This window comes from Chlorocebus sabaeus, chromosome 10, assembly GCF_047675955.1.
Source record: "Chlorocebus sabaeus isolate Y175 chromosome 10, mChlSab1.0.hap1, whole genome shotgun sequence".
Taxonomy (NCBI): Eukaryota; Metazoa; Chordata; class Mammalia; order Primates; family Cercopithecidae; genus Chlorocebus; species Chlorocebus sabaeus.
The window spans coordinates 74,798,988-74,826,303 of NC_132913.1; the positions used below are offsets into that span (position 1 = coordinate 74,798,988).

General features: G+C 32.3%; 1 protein-coding gene across 4 annotated transcripts in view; it reads right to left on the reverse strand.

The window, feature by feature from the left end:
* Nucleotides 1–315: 315 nt before the first annotated feature.
* The window catches only part of TFPI (tissue factor pathway inhibitor), a 100,719-nt gene continuing 73,718 nt past the window's right edge, over nt 316–27,316 (reverse strand). For 2 of the 4 annotated variants that reach the window (XM_073019865.1, XM_007965581.3), the window contains 5 exons: nt 24,843–24,881; nt 21,280–21,456; nt 20,595–20,687; nt 3,761–3,940; nt 316–3,051 (listed from right to left, as the gene is read on the reverse strand). In XM_073019865.1, the coding sequence (XP_072875966.1) occupies nt 2,945–3,051; nt 3,761–3,940; nt 20,595–20,687; nt 21,280–21,456; nt 24,843–24,881 (596 nt within the window). In that variant the 3' untranslated portion in view covers nt 316–2,944. Of the gene's footprint in view, nt 3,052–3,760; nt 3,941–14,597; nt 14,811–20,594; nt 20,688–21,279; nt 21,457–24,842; nt 24,882–27,316 lie in introns of those variants that run through there. The other 2 variants (XM_073019866.1, XM_007965583.3) reach the window with 2 other exon arrangements.

Here is a 27,316-nt window from a genome sequence, read left to right on the forward strand (position 1 = left end):
TATAACATATATTTAAATATACATATCTATATTTGTACAATTATATATGAAATGAGTGATGAAAATACATATGTAGCAGAGTAAATTTAAAATGTATAGATTGTTAGGACATAGTGTACTAATTTATTTGACAAATAAATTATATGGATGAGTACTTGTAATTAAAAGGCAACTATTAACAATTCCAATTAAAGGAAATAAAAGCAGAGTGTGGGAACAATTTTTTTTGATCTTAAGATTCTGTACCTTTATGATAACTAATGAGCATTGAATTCTTTTTTATGTACTAAAACCGTTGCGAGTCCAACAGCCAAGTTTCATTATTCAGAATAATATATTTTACTTCTTATAATGTAAAAAATATAATCATTTGAGTGGTTTTCAGCATGATCTGTTAATTTTGAATACACAGAATGAACAAAGCAGGTAAATATATGTATATGCTGAATAATATAATTCCATATACAATTCACAGTTAAATGCATTTGATTGTGGAAAACAAAGGAAGACAATACCATAAAGGTCTTATTTCAAAACATAGTAAAAATAACGTTCACATGCATTAAACATTTCAAGCCATCTCAGTACATGTCTTTCTTGAGTAAGTAGTGAACCAATGGACCAGTGGTTATTGTTGGAGAAAACAATTACGCAACTCACAGATGCGCTATTTATACAATCTTAGTGACTATCCATCCACCACTTCACCCAAGCAGACTTTCCCACTTATTTGAAGCTATTGCTATCTATAAATAAACGGCAACAGGAAATGTTTCACAAGGGCCTTTGATTTCCAAAACTCTCAAATTCCACAGCAAAGACTCACTTTAAGGCAATTATTTATGTACTGAACATTTGAATCAAGATGTAATATTTTCCTTAAGTGAAAAAAGCTGATACTATTTTGTAATGATAAAATTTGTATACCACAGTAGAAAAGGATTTGTAATTATATGTTAGTACTTTTGATATTCCATATTGAAACACAGTAAGTCTGTAGCTGGCATCAGCTGTACCCTGACTTCACATGAATGGCCTGGAGGGGATCATATTTTTCAACAGGAAATCAGTGTGAATTAGCTGAGTAATTAACATTCAGTGTACAGTGAGCATTCTTAACTAAATCAAAGTAGTCATGAAAGAAAGTACTGTAGGTAAACCCAAAAATATACATCAAAGTTAAATGGTGAGGTTGAAGGTTGTAGTTAAGTACCAACCAGTGTGAGTTCTGGGAGCATTTTGAAAGGGTGGAGGAATGTACTAAATTTCTGAGGAATTAATACTGATGGGAAGGATTCAGTAAAGAGTAAAAATGGGGGCATTGTGGTTTATATCTGTAATCCAGCACTTTGCGAGGCTGGGGCTGGAAGATTGCTTGAGTCCAGGTGTTCAAGACAAGCCTGGGTAACATGGGGAAACTCATCTCTACAAAAATTACATAAATTAGCTGGTGTGGTGGCCTGCACCTGTAGTCCCAGCTAGGTGGGAGGTTTCAGTGACCCGTGATTGCACCACTGCACTCCAGCCTGGGTGACAGAGTGGGACCCTGTCTAAGAAAACATAACAAAACAAAAGGAAAAAAAAAAAAAGTAAAGAAAAAAGCCTAGGGATTGGGTGAATTTTTTTGAAAAAAAAAAAAAAGCATAAGGATTTGGAGACTGTTTAGATGTGGTATATGAGGGAAAACAAGAAATCTAAACTGAGTTCAAAATTTCAATCCTGAAGAACAGGCAGAATTATACTATCATTGTTAGTGAGAAGTCTTGAATCTATACTAGATGAATGAAGTGGTTGTTTCTCAATCAGTTCCGATTCAAATGTCAAATTTGAGGTGAACACTACAGAAACTGACATGTCTTGGAGGTTGTTGAGGTTGTTGAGATACCAGACTGCACATGGCTCAGCAATAAATGAAAGATATAGGTCTGGATATAGTGAATTAACTCCAGTGAAATATTAAATCCCCAAGAGTGACTAGCACATGAATTTTCTAGTAGACTCTTCCTTGCTGATAATTTTCTCTTCAACAGAAATAACCTACTTTTTTAAAGCATGAATTGTTAGTTGCATTGTGTGCAAATCCTAATGATAACGGAATAGATTTCAAAAGGTTTAAATATTTTTGTTATTTTTAGTAAGAGAAAATATTGGGAAGCAGAGTATTAGGAAGTACATATAAATAATGCCCTTTCGATTGCCATCAAACTTATTGTTTCCATAAAGTTTCTCCTTATCATGAGTTGTATTTGATACACAATTATTCAATCATCTTGACTGATAGAATGGGCTATGGTCAAACAAAAAAAAAGTGAAACCAATCCAAATCAGGCAGGCACATGATGCAGAGTTGACTGTTCAAAGACAATTTAGCTCAGTATTGATGGAAGTACTGGTTAGTACAAAAGGAGAAAAGCTATGTCTAAGGAAGGAAGCACATAATAGAATTCTGTTATTACCAGTCTTTTCATATACACAATTGAATAATCTTTATCAGAAGCAGGTGTTTGTCACCATTTTATATGTGAAACTCAAGAAGTTCTTGATTTTTTGAGAGCTATATTCCTTAATCTGCTTACAGACTCCAAAGGAGATAATCATTTACATGATTGTATCCTCAAACAAATGGTCACCAAATGGAAACAAAGGACTGATTTGATGTAGCCAGTAGTATGATAATCTGTAGTAAAATGCAAATACAGAAGGATCCAGAGAATAAGTAATTTCCCAGTAGCCAGTTGATAAATTACAGACATAGAATAAGCAATTTAACAAGATTAGAAAAGCAGCTCTGATACAAATGTGTTGATAACAAGTACAATAAGCATAGAAAATTTAAAGAACATATTAATTAAAAGCATTTTAGTAGAAGAAAAAATAGAAAATCATAGCGAAACATTTTGTATAAAATATTTAGTAGAATTAATGTTATATTGCTATAACGAATTCACATATTTTTAACAAAAACTTCTTCATATGCTATTTTCACTCTCTGCTTCTTTCTTTTTCTTTTGGTTTTAATTAGGCCTCCTTTTGATATTCTTTGGATGAAACCTATAAGAGGAAGAGGAATAAATTAATGTGTGATAAAATAACACAATGAAACATTTTATCTAAAATCCTCTCAAAGTATCTTTCCATATTTAAATCCAAAAGATGTTATTGATTTAAAAGCCTTTAATTTGTTCATGTATTCGTGTAGAACAATCTATTTTTAAGGAAGTTACTTTGCGTATATGAGTTGATAAAAATGGATAAGCATGCCGTTCATTTTTATTATTCGTTCATCTTCTGTTACAAATCCATGCTTGCTTTATTTTTAAAAAGTAGACATGTGGCTGTATCTGGTTGATTAAATTACAGGTAGTTTGTATTTGCATTTTTATACTCTTCTTAGTATTTTATAAACATGCATTACTTTTATATTCAGAAGACATTAATAAATATGTTAAAATTTTGTGTATTACAAGAAAACTTAAAGCCATTTTGGTATAGTCTTTTAAAGTGAATGCTTAGTATTTGAACATTAAAAGAATAAAATGTTTAATTTGGTTTAAATTGATTCTTTTCCTATGAGGACATTAAAGGAAATTACAGTTATATATCTAGCAATATTATCTAAATGCAATTGAAGAGGACATTTGTTAGCTAGATCATACTTTCTTATAATAAAGATAATTAATTTCATATTTAATAGATTATCATTTAAATTCAATTGCTATCTTAAACACTAGTCAATTAATGGGAAGAGTATCTTCTATACCTTTTTTACATGCCCTCAGACATTCTCTTTTAGAAGTAAAATTGTTTTCATTTCCCCCACATCCACTGTACTTAAATGGGCGGCATTTCCCAATGACTGAATTGTAGTAGAATCTGTTCTCATTGGCACGACACAATCCTCTGTCTGCTGGAGCGAGACACCATGAGGGACCGTGAAATTCTGAAAACATCAGGAAAACATGGTAAGCCATATGTGATAATGAATTTCAGGCTTTCATATTGTATGTTGTTTATAGATTAATGTTGTTGCATGTGTATGTAAAACAGTAATCTGAATGAATGAATAAAGGGATAGTTAATAAAATTGGTGCATTTCAATTCTACGAAAAGACTTAACAAGGCCCTGTGTCCACTATATTGAGATCTTTCTCCAATGAATTAAAAAAAATCTCATTTGCTAAAGAGAAGTGTTATGATTACTCTTTATATGAACAATTTGTACATAATAAAAATCACTCTTCAACAATGTAACTGCTGAAAATTTCTTGACACACACACACACACATTCATTTACATATCATTCGTTCACAAATATTTAGCTTTAAAAAATTCTAAAGAGCAAAGTTTTTATTTGTGATATAACAAAAACACTGAAGCTGAGGAAGTTACCTCTCTTGACTAAACACACGCTGAATGATGCAATACAATCACAGTTTAAAGTGGAGGAATTCAGGAATAGCAAGCTTTAAGTTTCAAGGAATGAGTCCAGATGAGATGTTTGTCTCGGTAGCATTTTTTTTCTCATAAATTGAAGCTTAGTTCTAGATGAGTTAAATGTTTTTTGCAAAGGAAGCAATATCGCTAAAGCCAGTGAAATGAAACATTGATTTTGGATCAGACAGATAAGCTGGTTTGTCAATGGGATCAATCAATGGTTTTCAAAAACACAAGAGTAAAATACAATTAGGGTAATGAAAGCAGCACTCATTTGCTAAATCAGAAGAGAAAATTAGTTTCAGCTCAACGTTAGTTTTTAGCTCTTTTGGAATTACTGTCAGTGAGGGGCACCTGGTGCTCTTCGGTAGCCCAGCTAAGCTGCTTGACGTTAATAAACCAGTAGTACAGGTAAGTTGTTGTATGGCAAGGAATCAATACAAGAAAACTTTAATGGCTTTGCCAAATGGTGAGATGTGATACAAGCAAATACAGATGAGGAGGATTTGCTAAATGTCCAATACTAGCAGAAAATAGAACTTTGAGGAATCCAGTAGTTAATGAAGGTGAATAGATTGTGCCTTAAACAAGAAGCAGTCTTTTGGCAAATAAACCCGAGATGAACAGACTGTAAAAGCAAAGAAAAGAAATAAAACAAAATGAGAAAAATGAGAAAAAATCTGAAATTGATATGAACATTTTTTACCACCTCCTGCCTTCTTGATATTTAAATAAGGACTAGAGTGTCTTCATATAGTAACTCAGGTAACAAAAAATATTCTGGGAAACATGAGACGGAATGAATACTGTGAGAATAATTTATGAGAAGAAATTTGAGACAGGTGATATTCTTGTGCCAAACTATATATATATATACAGTTTATATATATATTTATATAGTTTATATAACATTTATATATATATAAACTACATATACATATATACATATATATACAGTTAAGTCTTTGACTAGGTATATATGCAGTGATTTTAAGAAGACCTTCTAGGATTTGTAAAATGAAAATATCATTTTAAATCATACGTAGCCCTTTATGTTTTACCTTATCCTATGTGGGGATTATAGTGCATGATTTTTAAAATAATTTTTATTGTGTATGTGTGAGGTTTACAAAATGATGTTATGGGATATATATAGATACTAAAATAGTTGCTATAGCGAAGCAGATTAACATATCCATCTTCTCACAGTTACATTTTTGTGTGTGTGACAAGAGTAGCTAAAGTCTACTTACATAACAAAAATCCCTAACACAATACTTTTTTACTAACTGTCGTCTTCATGTTGTACGTTAGATCTCTAGGCTTATTTATCCTACATGCCTGTATTTTGTATCCTTTGACATGATGATATGCCATCATAAATCAAAGTTGAATGGTTAGAATGTGTGCTAGACATTCTAGAAAATGTTGACATTTCCTGTCACTAAGAATCATTTATATTAGAGGAATTTTCTAGCAGTCTAGGAGAGTTATATTGTAATTGAGTTGTACTATTGTACAAACTTTTCCAATGTGTTTGACGTGTATTATCATTCTTGCACAGTGTAGAATATAAAATGATTAATTGCCACCACTTTGAACTCATGAGCTTCCAGTTATCACCTATGTTCAGAAACAAAAGAGATGCACTAGATGCAATTAGCCTAATTTGAGAAACAGAGAAAACAGAGGTAATTGCTATCCCTTTTTTTTCCTGTTTAAACACCCACAGTAACTTCGAAATAGACGTGTATGATAAAATGATATGCAACTTATACATCAATTTCACTTTAGCATTTTGTGTGTAAGATATATCTGCCCATAGTAAGTTGCAGATAACGTGTGTGAATGTGGTTGTAAATTGTATCCTTCTTTGCAAATGTTAGTTGTTACGTCTCAATAGCAATGCCAGACATCAAGCCCCCTTATTCCAGAATGGAGAAAATTTTTTGTTGACAAGGAGCAAACTTCTTCTTTTTTCCCACATAGAACCTACAGTAAACATGGCCCAATCATAAAATCAAGGTTATTTCAAAATGAGAAAAAGCTAGCCTAGTACATATGGGGCTACAGTCCCTAGATTGGAGGTATGAGAAGGCAAGTCTCTGTTGTCATAGACCAAGAACAGCAGGTAAACCCTAGAACCATTCGGGCCTTTCCATCGAAGCTGAAACCGTGGAAGATATACCACAGATGTGGTGGAGATACATACGCTAGCTTCTGTCTTCCTTTGACCATCCAGTCATCCAACAATGGCTGCCATTTACCAAATCCTTTCAGAAGCCAGAGGAGAAAGTTCCCCATAAAAACCACACAAGGCAGGTTGAAAGCAGGGAGTTGGTTTGAGAGCAAACAGCCAGTTGACCAGCATAGATGCCAGCAGAGAAAATTTCACTAAATTATCCAAGGCATCAGATTGCCTCTACTAACACTCTTTATGACTTCTGAATCAGAGAGTGTCTGGCATGCTGCTTCTGACAGCCTGGGATTTGGTATGTAGATGCCCCTATTATCAGATACTTGCTCCTACTTGTCCATGATTGATGCAATGTCAGTTGTTTATCTATCTTACATCGCCCTGATTTCAACCACTGCTTACATAGATCATTCAACACAACAGAATTTTGACCCAGATCAACAGTGAGGTTCCCAACACTAGAAATGACAATATTTCGATAGTGCATTAAAATGTGAAGTTAATCACTAAGGATATTGCATTATATGTAATTAACTTTTAGAAGTTTTTAAAGATGCAATAAATTATTGCCAGTTAAGGAATCATTGTAAGGTGAGTATTCTTCAGAACATAAATTTTACCTGATATGTAAACTAATTCATTTCTCTTAAGATCATTTTAACTCTGAGCAGTAAGACTATCATTGGGTTACTGTAGCATACATCACAGTAAAATTAAAGTAATGAAGCAAATGGTTTCCTAAAAACATTTTAGCTTCATTTGAATTTTTTTCACTTCTTGAAGAGAAAAACTTGTTTCCAAATAGCAAATTTATTCTACATATAGATCAGCACTCACCTATTCAAAATCAAGACTTTGCTATCTACAATGAAAGAAAATACAAAGGTTTGGCAAAATGTGATTTTTTAGTTGAGATTATAATTATTCACAGAAATTTAAGATAGAATAAAAAAGACACTAACCTGACTTTTGTTCTTTTTTCCAAAGGGAATTTATTAATCAAATGCATTCTGTCTCGATTCTGCCATTAATAACAAGTTGGGTACCTTCTGTCTACAGGTTTTGATAGGTTTCAGAATTCAGGATCCACTTTTTTTTTTTTGTTTTAATCAGTAATTATCATGATGTAGTGTGACTGCTAAACTGTAAGACGGCGCTCTAAACTCAGTTTTACAGATAAAGTTGTTAATGTAAATTTGCTTTGAGGTTTATACAGTAAATTTTGAATCATATATTCACTTGGAATCTTTACTGTGGTATCTTTTTTTATGACTCTCATTTGGCTTGCCTACTTAGGCTTTTGTTTTACTAAACAAACTAGGTTTTATGAAATATCTTACAACTTGTTAAGTACATTTATTTTTGTCTTCTGAGACTTTTTAGGGGATCAAATAAATCTTTTTAAAATATTTTTTGCTTATAATTTTGTAGTAAAGAGAAATATAAATTATTTACTTCAAATTATCTTTGTAAAATTTGAAATAATATAAAAGTATAACAAATGTAAAGCAAAATTTATCCATAATTTGATTCTTACACTTTAACCACTACCGATGGTTTACATATCTTCAAATTGTTTGCATATGCAAATGTATGAGTATAATATTCTATATTTATTACTATACTTGATAATATTTTGTGGCTGTGTCTCTGTATTTTTATATAGACCTCACTCTTTTTAATGTAGGCACAGTATTTCATTTTATGAGTTAACTACAGTATATTTAGTCAAATGGACATACAGATTATTATAATTTATTTTCTTCAGTTTCAGACAACAGCTCATGAATACCCAGGTACACTGGTTCAGGTACTTCCAGAGGACAAGCTTCTAAAATTAGAATTATGCAAAATCTATATTCAATTTATAACTTGGTAGATGTTGCTGAATTTTCCACTGAAACTTTTCACAAATTTATGTACCTACAACGACATTTAAAGTGCCTAAACCATTTAGCAAAACATGGACCTTACTGCTATGAATTTATCTACTACTCAACACTTTTTTTCTTCCCCATGCCAACAAAAGTAGAAGGGTACTCTGTGGGACAAGAAACTGCTTATAGCTTGCCAAATGTTATATGAAATATTATTTACATAAAATCTAAATGTCATTAATTTGAAGATGCACTATTATTTTATGTACTGCTCATGAAGAAAGAAAAACACGGCCGGGTGCGGTGGCTCACACCTGTAATTCCAGCACTTTGGGAGGCCGAGGTGGGTGGATCACCTGAGGTCCAGAGTTTGAGACCAGCCTGGCCGACGAGGTGAAACCCTGTCTCTACTAAGAATACAAAAATTAGTTGGGCGTGGTGGCACACAGCTGTGGTCCCAGCTACTAGGGAGGCTGAGGCAGGAGAGTCACTTGAACTCCAGAGGCGAATGTTGCAAGTGAGTCAAGATTGCGCCACTGCACTTCAGCCTGGGTGACAGAACAAGACTCCATCTCAAAAAAAAAAAAAACAGAAAGAAAAAAAAATATATATATAATTACACTATTATACACTATCAGTTATAAGTTTCATCGTGATTAGAATTGTTAGAATGTAGAAAAACCTGCATGTTAGAATCAAGAAAATGTAATAATTTATATTTCGTGCCAACACACAAATACATACACATACATATACAAACACATATAAATGAGAATAGAATTTATATACGTATGCATTGGGCAAATATTTAAAAGGACTTGCAATCAGTTGGGAGGATGACTACTATAGAGATAGCTTTATTAGGTAGGGAGCTTAGACATTTGCTAGGTTAAATTTTACAAAAAGATACTTTTATGCTAAGCTTATTCTATATTGTTATGTCTCCTCCAGCAGCTACTTCCAGTCTTGAACTTTATTTACTTTGTGATAAGTTGAAAAAAAAAACACAAGGAAATAATAAAATGAAATATGCTATAATGCCAACAATGATTATTTCTGCATAATGTGGATATGGCCAGTGTTTCTTCTTTTATTTTATTTTTTATTCAAATTATCTGCAATTATAAGGCTCAAGATATATGATAGAAAAAATATGTTAGAGTGAGTCCAGTGTCCTGAGGTAATAGATAAAAGGCTAGAGATTAGAGATTGGAATCTGTTTCTGAGTAGGAATGTGTGGTAAACCTGTCCCTCTCTCTGTAAAAAAGAAAGAGTATGTAGCTCTACTCATTAATCAGGACAAATGGTATTAAATTAGTGGAAACCAATAATCTATAAAGAAACAAAAAAAACGGGGCAGGGAATGGAAAATGAGCACTGTGGACCTTTTTTTCTCCCCTGTGTGTACACTGGGCCACTTACCTGAGGATAATAGAAGGAGGGTTGCCAGTGAACTTGAAATCGAAAGGTCATGAAGAATAGACTGAGTGAAACCTTGCCCAGACAGAAACTCCCTCCGCATATTAAAAGGGAAGGAAATAAATTGGGTAGATGTTCTCTGGGTTGGATTTCTTTGCCTAGATACTGCCTAATCCATGGACAGAGTTCATAAAGTCAGGTTCCTTCAGGGCTTTGTCTAAGTAAAGCCACAAAGAAAGAAAGCCACAGTAAAATTATAGATTATACAGCTATTGAGTATGCTTTCTTCTAAGATAATTATGTCTAATAATGCATGAGAAAAACTTTCTTCATGACATATACATGAAATTTTAAACCCTACAAAATTTTAGTAAAAGTAAAAATTAGCATTTAGTCTGTTGATCAGTTTTTTAGGAAGAATGGGTTTAGTAAGCAGAGGATACAGAGAAGCATATGGGTGAAGGAAAGTAAAAACACAAAGGTCAGAAGGTTTCTAGTTTGCTTGGGGGTACTTTGCAAACTCCAGGCTGTCTGGAGAACACAACACAAAAAAGACTATAGTGGGATACAAGGCTGGAAAAATACATTTAGGTCAAATTAAGAAGGTTCTTGAATACTACTATATTTGGATTTTACAATGCAGACAATAATGAGCCACCGAAATTATTGAAGAAGGAAAAGACAAGTTCTGATCTCGTTGAATACATGAAGGAAACTCAACCAGGCATGTTTAGCTTGAATTCAGTAACTTTCAATAGAGAATAATATAAAATTACCATAACCGAAGCAGTTACCATGGGAGTAGCTAAAATTAAGCACCAGATTGAATTTGGGCAGGTAGAGAGCTAGAGATGAAATAATTCTAGTGTTTCTGCATTCAGAAGATGTATATTTTTCCAATATGTTATGAAACATTATAGAATAAATTCTACTTAGAATGTTGTATTTTTTGAAACTTTTGGTGGCTTTTTTTCGTTGTGGCTTTACCTAGAAAAATATATGAATATAAAGATGAAATTGTAGACTATGTCCATGGATTAGCCAGCATCCAGGCAAATGAATTCGAAGTGGAAGATGAAGATAGAGCTCAAGTTTTGAAAACATAGAATATTTTAATGTTAACATTGTTTAATGAATGTAAAATATTATTGTGACTCTGTTTTCCTGTAACCCTTGTGCAGGTCTCTGTCTTAGCATGTAACACAGGCATTGAAGTCATCTATTTATTTCTCTTTTTCCCTATTTGACAAACACACCTATAAAGGACAAAATTACACTCTTCTTATTCTCATATTCCCAGTACCTATGGTAGTTATTCCCATGTAGGAGATACTCAATGTTTGCTGAAATGAACTGAAATTGGGAAGTACACAGATCTGTACCTTAGGTCATAAGATAAAGTTGAAAATATAGGTCTATATGTCTTTCAATTACTTATAAGATCCAAAGACAAAAAAAAATTTGTATTTATAACTATATTTGAATTTTCAAGTGCTATATATATTATTTCAAATAATCTTAGCATAAAATATGTTAAATAAAGATACATCGGACCAAGTTTACAGACTTTAGCTGCATTAAAAATGATCAATAATAAAACGTATACAAATACCACTCATTTTTTTGGCTATAAACCTCAGATGAAAATAGGTCATCATCATCACCATTGAAAACAACCTCAAAAATTAATACTTCGTGCTCTAATTGTGTGCTCAACACTGGGTTAAGAATTTTATGTCTCATTACAGTTTTACAAAAGTTTTGAGATATTTCTTGCCACATAAAATAAATGAGGAACCTGAAGCTGAGAGAAGTTTTGTAATCTTTTTTCAAGGCCACAGACTGAGTCAGAAAATAGCAGAACTGGAATTAAAAACCACATCTTTCTTTCTACAACGTCAATGCTCTAAACCGCTAACATATGTCATTCTGAAAACTAATTAGAAAACTAAGAAAATAGTAGTACCTGAGCAAAAATATTTTAATAATTTTATCAGATAAAAAGAAAATTGTCACAACTTCTCGTTTAGAACTGATGTCCAAATTCCCTCTTTTCTGAAGCTCAGGTTCAGAACATGTTAAGTATACTATAGTCCACAGTTACAAGCATGAAGTTGAAGTTTTCTAAGTTTGAAAGAGTTCTAATCAAAATAGGTCACCACACAAGTCTTGGGGCAACAATGCTGATTCAAACAGTATTTAGAGAGCTTGAACATTTGAAGGCAACAAGTATTGAGTTGAGATGGTCAACACAGACTGATTCTAGAAACAACCACACCAAAGTTACAGTCTGGCATCCATGTGATCATATCTGCACTGGTCACTCAGATCTGTGTAATGGTATTACATACAATTAAAAGCTGGAAACCCCATTCCACTACGTCCCTAGAAGAGGCAGAGTTGGAATTTTCCTGATCCACAAATTTTATTTATTTATTTTGAGAGAGTCTTGCTGTCATCCAGGCTGGAGTACAGTGGCACAATTACAGCTCACTGCAGCCTCAACCTCCCCAGCTCAAGCAATCCTCCCACCTCAGCCTCCAGAGTAGGTGGGTTTACAATCACAGGCCACCACACTAGGCTAATTATTTTATTTTTTTTGGAGAGACAGGATCTCTGCATGTCGCTCAGGCTGGTCTTGAACTCCTGGGCTCAAGCTATCTTCCCACCCCAGCCTCCCAAAGTGCTGGTATTACAGGAGTGAGCCACTGCACCCAGCCACCATTTTGTATTAATACTTCTTAACTTCGTTTCTGCAAAGATTTTCTATTACTCAAATAGAAAAAAGGAAGAGAATTACACACGACATAGAGTAGCTCAAGTTTGTCTGAGCTATTCTTACCACATTACTAACCTGCCCTATACCAGTTACTATTAAATTCATATTACAATAAGGCTTTTTCTTTTTTAAGCAAAATAAGTCTTATCAAATTAGTATTATTAATTTATTAGTTTGTAGTTTGCATGGTATTAATTTGTACACAATTTTTGGTTTATAGTTGTATAATCATAATGAATTTATTCCTACCATGTTACTGGTTCATACAAAATGAATGTTATTTTAAGCAATTTGGCTTACAAATTGGAAGTCTGTGATTTTTTCCTTTTAAAGACATCTATAGATTATTCAAGCTTGAGAAACACTTCTCTGGAGGACTCTTATGACTGGGGCAACAAATTATCTGTGTTAAGACTAAAGATGGTCCAGGAAGAAAGGGATTAGAAAAGTAGACAGTGGTCATCTAGGGTGACTGCATTTTGATGGCAGTGATTTTGGCAGAGATGAAGTGCCACATTTTTGTTTCTCATCAGCATTCCTGTCAGGAAGTAGAAAACTTGCTGGGTGCTGTCCAAAACTTGTTATCTATTTTTGGAAAGCCAGCTTGTCAGAAAATCAAAATATGAGGCTCCAGATTTACTATGCAGGCGTCTTTAGATTATGAGGAATGTTCCTGTGCTTCTTGGTCTTAGAACACATAATGAAAGGCAAGATACTTCTTTAGAACTATGAAAGTGGACTGTGGATGAAGTGGTTTTTTGTTTGTTTGTTCGTTTTTTAAGAACTGTAAACAGTGCTTGTGGTGACCTGTGGTATGCAGCTGGATGTGGAGCTCTTTAGCTGGTGAGGGATAGTTTCTCCCCAGAAAGTTCTCATGCTTGCAGTATTCCTCTACATGCAATCACACCTTCAACAAGAAGCCAAGGAGATAATAACAATCTCATGCAGATTTATAAGTTGACTATATCAGTGATTGTGTTTGACTGTCCATTAGACCCTTTGTGAACATAACACCTGTTTCAGAAGGCTAGTGATAACAAAAATATTTTTAAAAAATGTATTTATAGATGCATAGATTTTATTTTCTATTTTTTCCACATAAATGGAAAGTATGTCTGGAGGTCATACATTGAATACATTTAGGAGAGGGATAGAGTTTCAAGTAGCAAAAGGATCTTCAGGATGTCATCCAATTACTTTCCCTGGACCTGGAGGCTGGCAGGAAGCAATGTGGAACTGGGTCAGGTATATAGGTGTTCCCTCTCCCAGTTAGTGGCCAACTAGAATTGGGTTGGCAGTAGCTTTTTAAGTCTACCTGAATTTTTTCCCCCCAGAATATCATAAAGCTGATGTTGTTCCCAGTTAGCTCTCAAGAGTTAATGTATGGGGCCAGGCACAGTAGGTCACGCCTGTAATCCCAGCACTTTGGGAGGCCAAGGCAATCACCTGAGGTCAGGAGTTCAAGACCAGCCTGACTAAAATGGTGAAACCTTGTCTCTACTAAAAATACAAAAAATTAGCCCAGTGGGGAGGCGAGCGCCTGTAATCTGAGCTACTCGGGAGGCAGAAGCAGGAGAATCCCTTGAACCTGGGAGGCAGAGGTTGCAGTGAGCCGAGATCATGCCATTGCACTCCAGCCTGGGCAATAAGAGTGAAACTCCCTCTCAAAAACAACAACAAAAAACAAAACAAAAAACCAAAGAGTTGATGTATGGAAGCAAAGGAATATATAAAAATCAGAAAAAAAAATGACTTTTTTTTTTTTTCATGAATAGTTAGGTCCAGTCAAAAGGCTCACAACTAGCATGAACTCCTGAGAACATTCATATTTCTTTGCTAGTTAGACATTTACCAGCGAGGTGCTGTGAGAACACTATGTTTACTATGCATGTAAATATTAAAACTTTATTAGCAGTAGGCTACCGAAGGCATCATGTATACATATAAATATTAAGGAAATGCCAAAAGCACAAATATTAACATAGGCATAAAATACTATCCAATCCTAGAAAGAACATGGATGCATGAATGCAGAAGGCGTTCAGAAAGACTTGGTAAATATGAGCCGCATTCTTCCAACCATCATTTGTTCCTTCTTTTGTAACTGTGGATCACAAAATTAATAAATAAAAAATGTGAGTCATCTTTACATGTTTAACACTGTGATCAATGCTGAGGGTGGGAGAAGTCTATAAACTATATAGTACATTATCTTTTTCTTCAAAAAATCTTGTAATCTAGACAGTGAGGTAGAGCAAACACAATATCTAATAATACAGATATTAAAGGAATCATAGTAAGAAACCAGGGGAGAGAGACAGAAAGAAGGCCTCCTTATGGTAGTGAAAAGGCAGATTGGTTAAGAAGATGAGGAGGGTCAGTCAATTTTAGGTGGGGAAAATCACATAAAACATCCTTTAGAATGAAAGTGAATAATTTGTGTTTAATGGTAATGAAGAGGCCAATTTGAATGGATGGAAAAAAGTTGTACTTAAGGGACAGAAAACATCTGCAATAGATAGAAGACTAATGGACAATGCAGACAGATTTTAGGCAAGTGGATGAAGCTAAATTACTCACATGATCGATGAATAGAAATAGGACAGTGATGTCAAAAAGTCATGTATAATTTGTTACAACTGACTGCTCCTTTTTGTTTCTCTCTCTCTCTTGCTCTCTCTCTCTCTCTCTAATATGCTTTAGTTTACTTATGTTAAATATATAATTATATTATGTGTAATGTATATATACAATATCTGAGTTATATCTGAGCTTTCTGATATCTGTTTATCTATTTGTCTCATGTCTATACAGCCTGGTTTGCCTAAGCCCCTATTAGTTTATGCTTATTTGGGGAGGATATCATGTTCATATATATATATAAAAATAAATATACATATAAATATATATGTAAATTATATATATATAATTTAAAAATACTAAAATACTTTTAAATATAAAACTATTTTTTGTAGAGTCACCAAAACGACAATTCCAATTTTATGTCAATGCATACATATATTTAAAATAGACATATACCTTAATTTTTTAACACCCTCTATAACTATCATTAGTGTTCCAAATTGGATGACATGATTCTTTAGGTAATCTAACCATGAAGGATTGATGATATGAACAAAATAAATACGAGTGAAAATGGAAGAGATAGAAATAAACATTTCATAAAAAGCAATGAAATTTAATGAATGACTGGAAGAATAGAAGTGATACAAAGAAAATTACTAATCATTCAAATTGGAATAATCATAAAAACAGTGGAAAAACTCAAAAACTTTGGAAACTTGGGAATGTCGAAAAGATAAAGCACAATTATACAAATAAACATCTTTTGACCTTGAAGCCCCATGATACTTCTCTGTGACAATAATCTCATCTTGTTTCTAATAAACACATTCAAACTCTTCGAGTTTCCATATATGCATTAATTTAGTTCTAGTATGAATTCTTCTTAAAATATTAGTCATGATTTTGAGACTGTATATTTACTGATGCATTTATCTGAATAACTAGAGACTTTATGAGTGTCTGAAATAAAAATTTGTTCTGCAAATAGGAACTTACAAAGGAGTTGTTTTACAAATGAGAATCTAAAGCCTGGTGAGTTAAGCGTACTACTCTGAATCACATGGATAATAATAATGAGGAACCCTACACCAACTGACTAGATATCAGGCACTGTCCTAAGAAAGTTATATATTTTGACTGATTTAACCTCATAACACAACCTATCAAGTTAGTACTATAGTATTACCATCCTCATTTTACACTGGAAAGACAAAACTCAGTTTAAGAAATATCTTAGGGTCACACAGCTATTAGTTGAAGAGTTGGGAATTTAACCCATGTCTTCAGGCTGAAGGGTTTTTTATCTGCTATATCATTTCAATCATGGGGGAAATCAAGAAGAACCAATTTTGATGGTTTTCAATTCTAGAGTTTATGCACAAAATGGCACACATTTAGGGAAATTGCTTTAGAAATATTTCTTTTACACATGTGGAGAGAACACATTTATTTGAACTACATAGATATACTCAACACAGCCAATCAAACTGAAATAATGCACTCACACTCAGGGATATGCTTACAAATCATTATTTAAAATCTCTTAAGGAAGAGTAAGACTGTCTTTGAGATTACCTAAATAACTTGTTAATATTGAAATGTGGAAATAAAAAGAAAAATTACACCTGAATTGTGCTTAGTAAGTATTCAAGTATCTTGAATCAAGAAAGCTTACTGGAAAAATATATCTTGAAAGTTGTTTACAACATTCTAGTAATTAAAAATAAATAGCAATTTTTAAAAAGTATTCTAATAATGTTTAAACTTCTAAAATGTTTCCATATCATGAAGAAAAACATTAAAATTATATTTATAAATATTTCACTTAATAATAATTGAATTTTAGAATATTCAAATACTCTACTTAAAAATTGTTATTTAGTGGAAAGAATTTTAAAAGAATGGTGTTCCATTTATGGTGTTCCATTTACGTTGTGGGGCAGATTATTATTCCTGTACATCGAATTGAAACTTTAAAGGATTTACAGCTTTTCAAAATAATCTGATACCACAGAGAACCTTACACATTTGATAAAACGCTTGAAAAACAAAGTTTTATGTATACAAAGAATTGCATTTTCTTAAGCGACAATAGAATGTATCAATATAATTGTAAGCAGTGACAGATGTAATTATATTTGATTGGGGAAATTAAGAGGTGTCTATAGATCTCAGCAAATCCCTCAGACAGAAGTGACAAGGGGTCCTCTAGGTTTTAGACAGAGTACAGGGACATCTGCCTTCCCACTTCTGCATCTTGGCTGGGGCAGATTAGAAATCATGCAGGTTTTAAGAAGAATGGCAACATAGTTTCATCGACAATCCATGTTATGCCATCCTTAATATCAAATGTCTCCTAGTTATTGCAACATTGTTTCATGTTTTAGGTTAGGAAAGAAGGAAGGAAGGAAAGGAAAGGGAAGGAAAGGAAAGGGAAGGGAAGGGAAGGGAAGGGAAGGGAAGGGAGGAGGGAGGGAGGGAGGGAGGGAAGGGAGGGAGGGAGGGAGGAAGGAAGGAAGGAAGGAAGGAAGGAAGGAAGGAAGGAAGGAAGGAAGGAAGGAAGGAAGGAAGGAAGGAAGGAGGAAGGAAGGAGGGAGGGAGGGAAGGAAGGAAAGAAGGAAAGAAAGGGAAGGAAGAAAGGAAGGAAAGAAGGAAAGAAAGGGAAGGAAAGAAGGAAAGGAAAGGAAGGAAGGAAAGACAGACAGGGAAGGAAGGAAGGAAAGAAAGAAAGAAGGAAAGAAAGGAAAGGAAGGAAGAAGGAGGAAGGAAGGAAGGAAGGAAGGAAGGAAGGAAGGAAGGAAGGAAGGAAGGAAGGAAGGAAGGAAAGAAGGAGAAAGAAATACATTATGCTCCTAGAAAAAGAGGAAAATTGATCAAATTGGCTGGAGGAATGTTGATTTTGAGGCCAATATACACAATAAAAAAATAGAAGTTTTCTAGACAAATAAAGGAGACATTTGCCCTAATTTTAAATGCAGTTATGATAATATTATTCCTTAAATGTCTATTATTCTGAATAAATTATTGTTAATCTTGTTTTCTTTTAAATTCATGTTGTCAATTCTTACTGCTTAGTTAATAATTTGCTTTTACAAGCATTTATTTATTTGTTACAATTTTCAGTGTGGATCTACATAATAAACTAAAGAAGACACATATCAGAGGGCATTTAAAACTCATTAATATTACTTTCTCACACTTATTTTCATTTTGCCCTTTCTAATTTGGTAGTATGCTTACCAAAAATTTTAAATGTTATGCTTCAAAAAATTTAAGTCAAAACTATTCCCTAGCCTACTCTACTCACTTTAAAGATAAATGACTGCAGATCTCCACTTGAATTGGTAAAATAATTCAAACAAAAATATTCAAACATGTTGCAAACTGATTTCATACATTTCTTGTACTTGTTGATATACTGTGTCACATGTGTATTTAAACCTGTTAATAATTTTGTCATTCTAAATTTTCTTTTACAGCAGTAAGATTTAATGTGCTTTTGAAAATATAACACTTAACTGAATAAAACAAAATATGAGTGAAAAATATAAAGCTGGAAAGACATGAAGAAACAATGAAATGATAGTACTTAATTTTTCAGATAAAAAATCAGAATCACAAAGGTATTAATTTTTACAAACGAAGTAGTATTTAAAAATTAGACTCAAGTTCATCTGGCATTCAATTCACTGCTCTACCTATTGAATGTAAGGGCCTGAAGTCATTTTGAATATATCGTACTTTCCTACTCCCACTAAAAGCTTGCATTCCCTTAATGACCTCTTAAGTGCTAATTGAACACTTATCGAATGCCTACAATTTAGGGAATTTATTAATCCCTGAGACAGCCATCAATTTTTTAAGATCTCACATAAGAAAGAAGCATATTATAGAAAGGTATTTATACTTCAGCTCTCACACATTAATCCTCATGCTTAGGCTGGGTTGAGGGGGATAAGGGAGAATGGGGATGGGGGTCTGGGGAGGGTCTGAAATAGGCAGGACTAAAGGGTAAGGCATATAGAGAACTTAATTCTCCTTTCACATAATAGTGTTTCAATTATTAAAGGCATATATTATGCTCCCTCGTAGATCTCATGTCTCTTTACACTTTCCATTTCCTCTTTAATCATGTTTCAAATCCTCCTTGTGATTTCCAAGGTGTGACATTCAGTGCTGAAGCAAGATCCACAAATGATTAGATCACTATGGGACTCAGCTGAACATTCACAGACTCTTTCTAGATAAGTCGGAGTCAACATTTTAATGCTTCAAATCCACCTGGGCAAGAGTTTTGTTTGCATTCTGTTGACTTGCTTGCTTAGTTGCTCGTTTGTTTGTTTGCTGTAAAGAGGAGTAGCTCAAAGCCAATCTGATTCTGATAAATGGTCAAGGTATATAATTCCTGGCCCAAACACTATGTTTCTTTCTTTTCTTTTCTTTTAATTATTTTAATCCTAAGATGGCAATTTTAATAGTTACAGAATTCCTTACACTCAGGCTAAGTTTATATATAAACATGCCAAGTTTACATTTGACATGTTCACATGGACTACTTCTAAGCAAAATCTTAAATATCTGAATAAGAACATATGATTTTTGTAATTTAGCTAGGATCTAATATTTTTACACTGGTAATTTTTAGCTTTTTAGGTTATTTCTAACTGCCTAGATATTTGTGGTTCCTGATTATGTTTTCCAGTATTTTCACTATTTTCTCAGCTCTGCATTTTGTGGAAATATTTTCTGTGTATTCATTTAAATCTGATAAATAAGTTAACAGACAAGAACATAAAAAAGAGTCCTGAAGAATTCAAAAGGAAATTCCCTCCAGAGTGACATAAACATTTAGGCATGGTTATTCAATCCATTTCTAATCTGTCCTCTTAAGTAACACCAGAGACCTTGCCTAGCGCTATACTGACTTTAAAAGCACTTTAGACTGCCTTTGATGCACTGCTGTGCCAGTAAAATGATTTACCATCTTACACCGAGGCTGATAATTCCTAGTGTTGTTTTACAAAATAAATTTGGCATAAAGCTAAATATCATGTGAAAGTTTTTCATGTGATACATAATCAAAAGCCTACTTCAAAGCATATTTTAAAATAGATTAGGAAAATTGTTGCTTTTATGAGATTAAATCTCTTGAACTATTTGAATCTCAGTATTTCAACAAACACATTATTAAGCAACAACACAGGTATACGTATATTTAAAGACATACTTCTAATACACAATCCACTTGACTGTTACCGGGATAATAGTTTCCTGGAAGCTATAAAATCCACAAGATTCTTACCAAAAAAACTGGGAACCTTGGTTGATTGTGGAGTCTGGGAGTTATTCACAGCATTGAGCTGGGTTCCATAATTATCCACCTGGAAACCATTTACTGGAAAAAAATACAGCCAATTAAAATAGATAAACATTGTCACAATCTCATATTTGGACTCATGAAGCATACAACAGTTAATAAAGAAGACTTCTGGCAATTTCATTCACATTGCTATGTTAAATTAGCAAACAGTGAATCTTTAAATATATTGTAAGGTAATATTTCCATGAGTAACTGTAGTTCTTGGTCAAAAAAGCATGACAGTTAATGTTTAAGTCATCCCTTTAATCAATGTTACAGGCAGATAAAACTAATTGATTTTAGGTGATAGTTTTCATTAACTGTTTGCTCTCATATTTGTATAAATGTGAAAGATTTCAACAACTCTATTACGCCAAAATTGTACTGCAGTATTCTCAGGAAGAAAAATTAAATAATGCAACATAAAAAGAATTAGATCTATGAAAATAATTTCTTAATTTTCTATGCTTTTTAAAAAACTATAGTCACAAATCTCACATTTAATGAATACATATCTTCATTTGCATGGCTAAAACAAAATCTGAATCGGCTTGAATATCATCTGAGATGCCTTAGTTTTAAAAGAATGCCTATAAATGTACTAAAATGAAATGAGAAATAAACTTACAACCATCTTCACAGGTGTTCTTGCATTCTTCCAGTGTCTCAAAATTGTTCATATTGCCCAGGCATCCACCATACTTGAAACGTTCGCACTGTTTTGACTGATTGTTATAAAAATACCTGGTAATATAACCTCGACATATTCCAGGATCTTCTTCCAAAAAGCAGAAATCTGGCTTTTCTAGAAATTATAAAAATGTCAGAAGGCAATATTCTTTTGTGTAAATAAATTACTGATTTTAATAAAATTAATAAATAACTGGCTAAGTTATTTAAGGAGTAAGCATAAAAATTAAAAAGTAAAAAATCTAACTTTATCCACAGCTATACACTATTAAAATTATCTATCATTATTTTGGGATTGGCATTTCAAATTCTAAATTTCTCATTGTAAATTAATAGGGAGTTAACTACCATTTTTCTAACGAATTTAAGGAATAAAATATTATTTTACCATGTGCCACTCTTGCTTTGAAATTACAAAACTTTATGGCAAAAATGTGGTTTAATTATTTTTAATATGTTTATGTGTATTAACATTTAGGAAAGGTCTATGAACATTTCAAGTTATTGAGGGTGGCTTCTCAGGAAAAGCAGTTTAGTGTGTTGCTTAACAAACCTACACGTTGTGCACATGTATCCTAGAACATAAAGCACAATTTTAAAAAAAAGAATGGTTTAAATTTTTAAAAGTTGAAAAAGAACATTTGAGGGGATGGAAGTTTTCATGGCTAGCCTTAGAAGTTCCTGAATTCTTATGCGGGAATTAATATCTGTACTAGGTAGCACATCCTCTACTGCTGTGTCATTTTTATTTTTTCCTTCTTCTTGTCATTGGAATGACTTCAATAATGCAGAGGCAGAAAGGAAATACATGTTCAAGGATTGGAGAGGCTTTTGCAAAAGACTAATACTTCTTCTTTGATAGTGCTCCAAAGCAGGCTAAACACAGCTGTCATAGAAGTTGTGCCACTGTGATCTACATCACCAGCTCTGTCTACATGCATGCACTGTGAAAAGAAGTGAGCTAATTTTCAAAATTATTATGTGCACAGGCATATTTGGCTTGAATTTTTAGAACAAAATTCCAATTTCTCAATTTTTTTCCTGCAAATATATTACCATATTGGCAAAATTGAACTGTGGTAACCTTTTTCATCTTAAAGCAACTCGTTCTTCTATGTCAGGGAAGCAATACCCACAAGTATTTTACTATAAAAAAGAACATGTATTAATGATGTTAATGATTTCTGCAACAGTTGCAGATCTATAAAAGAACCAACTCCTTATTAAAAAGTTATTTTATTAAGTAAAACTTCCTACTCTAATATAGTTTTAAAAGTCTATTTTCTATAACTTTTCAATGTATTAATTTGAAAGTCAACTTTGTTTCTTCTGTTTTGCCTCTTGTTTTTTCAAATGAATGTTTTTATGATGTTTAGTAGAGTGTAATAATATGTGGGGGAAAGGAATAAAACAATTCTTTAAAATTTTATAACATTTTATAAGGTAAAAAATACATTGAATTACTATCATATGATTTGTTTTAGTTTTAATGTGTACTTTTAATGAAATTTTAAATAATCTGAACAGAGGATGCAAAAACTTTGTTTGCCAAAAGTGGATGGGGGAAAATATTACATAGAAAAACATAAAAGTATAACAAATTATGCTGATAAGTATAATTAAGACACTGTACATGTACATAAATATATACACCTGATATGTTCCCACAAAAATTAAAAATAAACAAACAAAACAACAACAAACAATAAACTGTACAACTGAAAGTTGCTATTTTTTATATGAAACCACACTGGGAAACATGAACTTATTTGAAGACAAAGTTGAAAATAGATACATGTAGAATAATTATTTTTTGACCTGCAGTTTAAACTACAGTTGTAAATCAAGAAATTAATTTCCCATTTTCTTCAGGTAAATAAATTAACCTTCTTATTGAATTTGCATACATAACCCTTGCTCTAAGTTGGTGCTCAGTTGAAATTGAGTAACACAGAATGCAGACTGGATAAGCTACAGCATTATTACTGTCAACTTTTGTTTGGGTCTGAACACTTGGGAATTGTCTTGGACCAAACTTTATTTCTAAGGGATTGTATTAAATCTCAAATCTATAATGGTCCAATGTTAGGAAGCATAATATAAAACTAACTCAAAATTGATCAAGTCTTTGTTATGAATAGGTGTTAGCATGTAAGCATTTTTAACATTCATGTGAACACAGCTTTATTCTCTAACTTTCATATAAAATATGAGTTAGGAATGATTGAATTCTGAATTATAAATACACACTTTATAGCATAATTTTACATTAAAATATTACCTGTATTTAATTTTTTTCTAATTTTATGTTTTTGGTAAAAGGTCCTAATATTTAAAACTTGTTATTTTCTTTCACAAAAATATTTATTTCCCTTTGTAGACAAAAACTTCTTTATTATAAATATGCTATTTTATTTGATATTACAGATAAAGCCTTCATTTAATTAAAGTTCTAAACATTTTTGTCAAGATTATTTTAATATTTATAGGAATCTATTTTTTAAAATTATAAGTACATACATTTACTTATGTTTCTTGTACAAACTTTGCTATTATCTTTATTTTATACATTCTAATTCCAATTCTGGTCAGTGATTTGGGCCTAAAAATTATCGATGTGTCACAGAAATTTTCAAATCTTTCCCACATAAATAAATCAAAATAAATAAAATTTAAATGCACTTTGAATTTTGTGGTCTTTCATGTCCTGAGTTAAACTATTTTATCTCTTTGTTCAATATTTTCTCATTGAAGTGCAAATGCCATAACTGACAATTGAACCAAATCAGTTTCTAGACCTTTATTAAAAGGAGGTTTGGTTTCCTTGATCCATTGATACCATTCTTTCTTGTGCTGATATGCTTGTGAAAAGTAATTATTTTTCGCTAAAAACAATAAATAATATGATTTAAATTACACAATTAAACATACACATACATGCTAGATATTTATTTTTAAATATCTCCACTTACTTTTGCATGTATAACTGTTGGCAACTCAAGAGACATACATCCATTCCAGGGAATATTTGGTGAAACTTGCTAAAGCCACACAATGCTGAGATTAACAAGTGATTAGAGATCAGAGAAATAAAGTAAGACTCAAAACATCTAAATCTCTATCTGGAAGATATTAAAATAGCATGTGTGGCTCTGGACTATGATTGAACTAAAACTAAATATCATACTACCTTAGAATTAGAGTAAATATAGTGTTTGGAGCCTCCTCTGACAAATATAATGCATATATTTTCCTAATTTTTGATTATGTCCTTGAAACACATAATAAATCATTTCAAAAATGACATGATCAATTTCTCATATGTGTTTATGATCAGTCTCTTTTATGGGTTTTTAAAATCAATCTCAGAGAAACTTAAGAATTGAATATCTATACTGAATCAAGAACCAGAAGAAAACAAACAAGGAAACAAAAAAAAAAAGTTGAATATCCAAATGCCTTACATAAATGTTCCAAATTTACAGGCAAATAAATATTCACCTTGTTGCAATGCCGTCTGTATAATCCTGTTTACATTATCTGTAATCAAAAGAATATATGAATATCAATTGCCACAATTTATGATGTCATACTATGAATTTGAATTTAACAAACAAGAATGATGTATTTATTATGATTAAAATTATTCCTATATAGAATGTCTTAATAAAAATTGAATTTCTTTTTCTTTTCTCTAAAAATTAATCTTTTCTATTTATTGTAACCATGAAGCCACTTCATTTCAATAGAGTAATGTTTTAGAAACTGTGATAAAACTTTCTAACATTTACAAAGCTGAGAATTCATAGTGACTATGTTTACCGTTCAGGAGATCTGTACTAAAAGCAATTATTTAAAAAATGTGAAATATGAAAGTAATTCAAGCAATCTACATTACATATAAAAATAATTTGTTAGATACCTGGGAATAAAAGTGAAATTAACCAGAATTATTTCCTTTCCTTATTCTTTCCCTTGCTTCATTGTCTCAACCCAACCACACGTTTCATTATTATTACCAATGTAGAGAAGAAATGAAACAAAAGGCATCTGGGACACGTTGTTTGGCTTAACATTTGAATTAACGGAATCATTTCCCTCTAAAACTAGAATGTTAGTTGTCTTTGTCCTACCATAATCCAAATATGAATTCTAAGTTCTAATTTAAATGATAGGTAATGAAATTTAAATTGACAAAAATAAGTCTATGAAGTTTTAATTTGCTCGCATAGACATTAGGAAAGTTGAGTGATATTTATTTTGTTGCGGAATCATTTGTTTTACAGAGAGAATCTTTGGTCAAAGCAGGTTACCGTTAGTTATATGACCAGAGAGATAGAAAGGGAGCGAGAGAGAGAAGGGAAGAAAGAATGAGAGAAATGATATGAATTGGGTTATAAGCCTCTTTTAGCAACAGGATCATCCTTTTTTTTCTTGAAATAGTTAATTCTTCTATGGAGAGTAAAATGTCTGTGAAAGGGAAACTAATGGACCCAAACTTCTTTTAGAATTGTACTATGTTTTATTCAATAGCTTTTTAAGAAAAACAGGTGTGTGTGTGTGTATATGTATAGCCGTATCTGTTGAAGTAAGTTGTTTCCTTTACTTTGCTTTCACTGCAACTAACCAACTACATATTAATGTTTTCAACTAGATTGTAGACTGTCATATAATCTGACATTAAAATATTTAGCTATAAAACTAATATGTTATGATTTAATTGATAAGGAGAAGAAATAAATGTATACATATAATGAGTACACAAGACTAGAACACTAAACAATTTTTGTTCCTGATTTACCTATTGACAATAGTCATAGGGTGGGAATATATAAATGCTTGATTAATACAATTTTTGAAAGAACGTCGATTTTGTTTGCTGTTACATTCTAAATAGGATTAATTCAGGTAATATACATGCCAACTAACTCAATGTGGTTTAGCACACTAGAATTTTAAGTGTATTTATATTACCGATAATTATCTTTGAGGAATCTAATAATAATAACCTTGGACACGATAATTTGTATGGCAATAACAGTATGAAAGCAATTAATAGAAAAGATTTATAGCAAATTATCAAGTTTTCTTAGATTTAGGCAGGACAAACCATTTAACAATCCTTTTTAAGGAGCAATGAGAGAATGTTAGACTAATTTCCATTCTAGTACTCTTTTGAATTTCAACTTATATGAATTTGTTTTAATATTTCATTATGAATATTAAGACGTAAGATTGACAACAAAAACATCCCAAAATTTGCATTTGGTTGACACACATTGGCATATGATATGTATACCTCAAACTGACTTACTGATTTTTGCTTCTAAATCCATTCAAAAGTGTGCCAGATGTAAATAATGATATGTTCATCTGGGTGTGCAAGGAGAGTGTTAGACAAATACCACTTGTGTGAAGTTGGTAGAGAGTGTTGTTCAATTCTTTTATATCCTTAGTGATTGTTGTTTACTTTTTTGGTCAATTACTGAAAAAAAGGTGTCTTGGAGTATGTAAACTGAACTGAGGAATTGTACACTCTCACTTCTGTCAATTTTTTCTTTAAAAATTTTGAAGTTTTATACTTAGGACCATGTGCATAGACATTAAGGATTGTTGTGTCTTTTTTATTAATGGACCCTATTATAAATACCTTTCTTTCTACCTAGTAGTATATCTTATTCTGTAGTCTACTTTTACTAATCATTCTTATGATTAGTGCTTACATATTATATCTTTTTCCATCCTTCCACTTTTAATCACTCTGTCTTTATTTTTAAAGGGCCTTTCCTATAGACAACATGCAGTTAGTTAGTTCTTGATTTATTTTTGCATACAGTGTGATAATATTTACCTGTTAGCTGGAGTGATTGGACCATTAAATTTTAATTTAATCTAATTGTCGTTAGAGTTGAATACAAATATCACTATTTGATTTCTGTTTCTCATTTCTTCTTTGTTTCTGTTTCCCTCTGTTC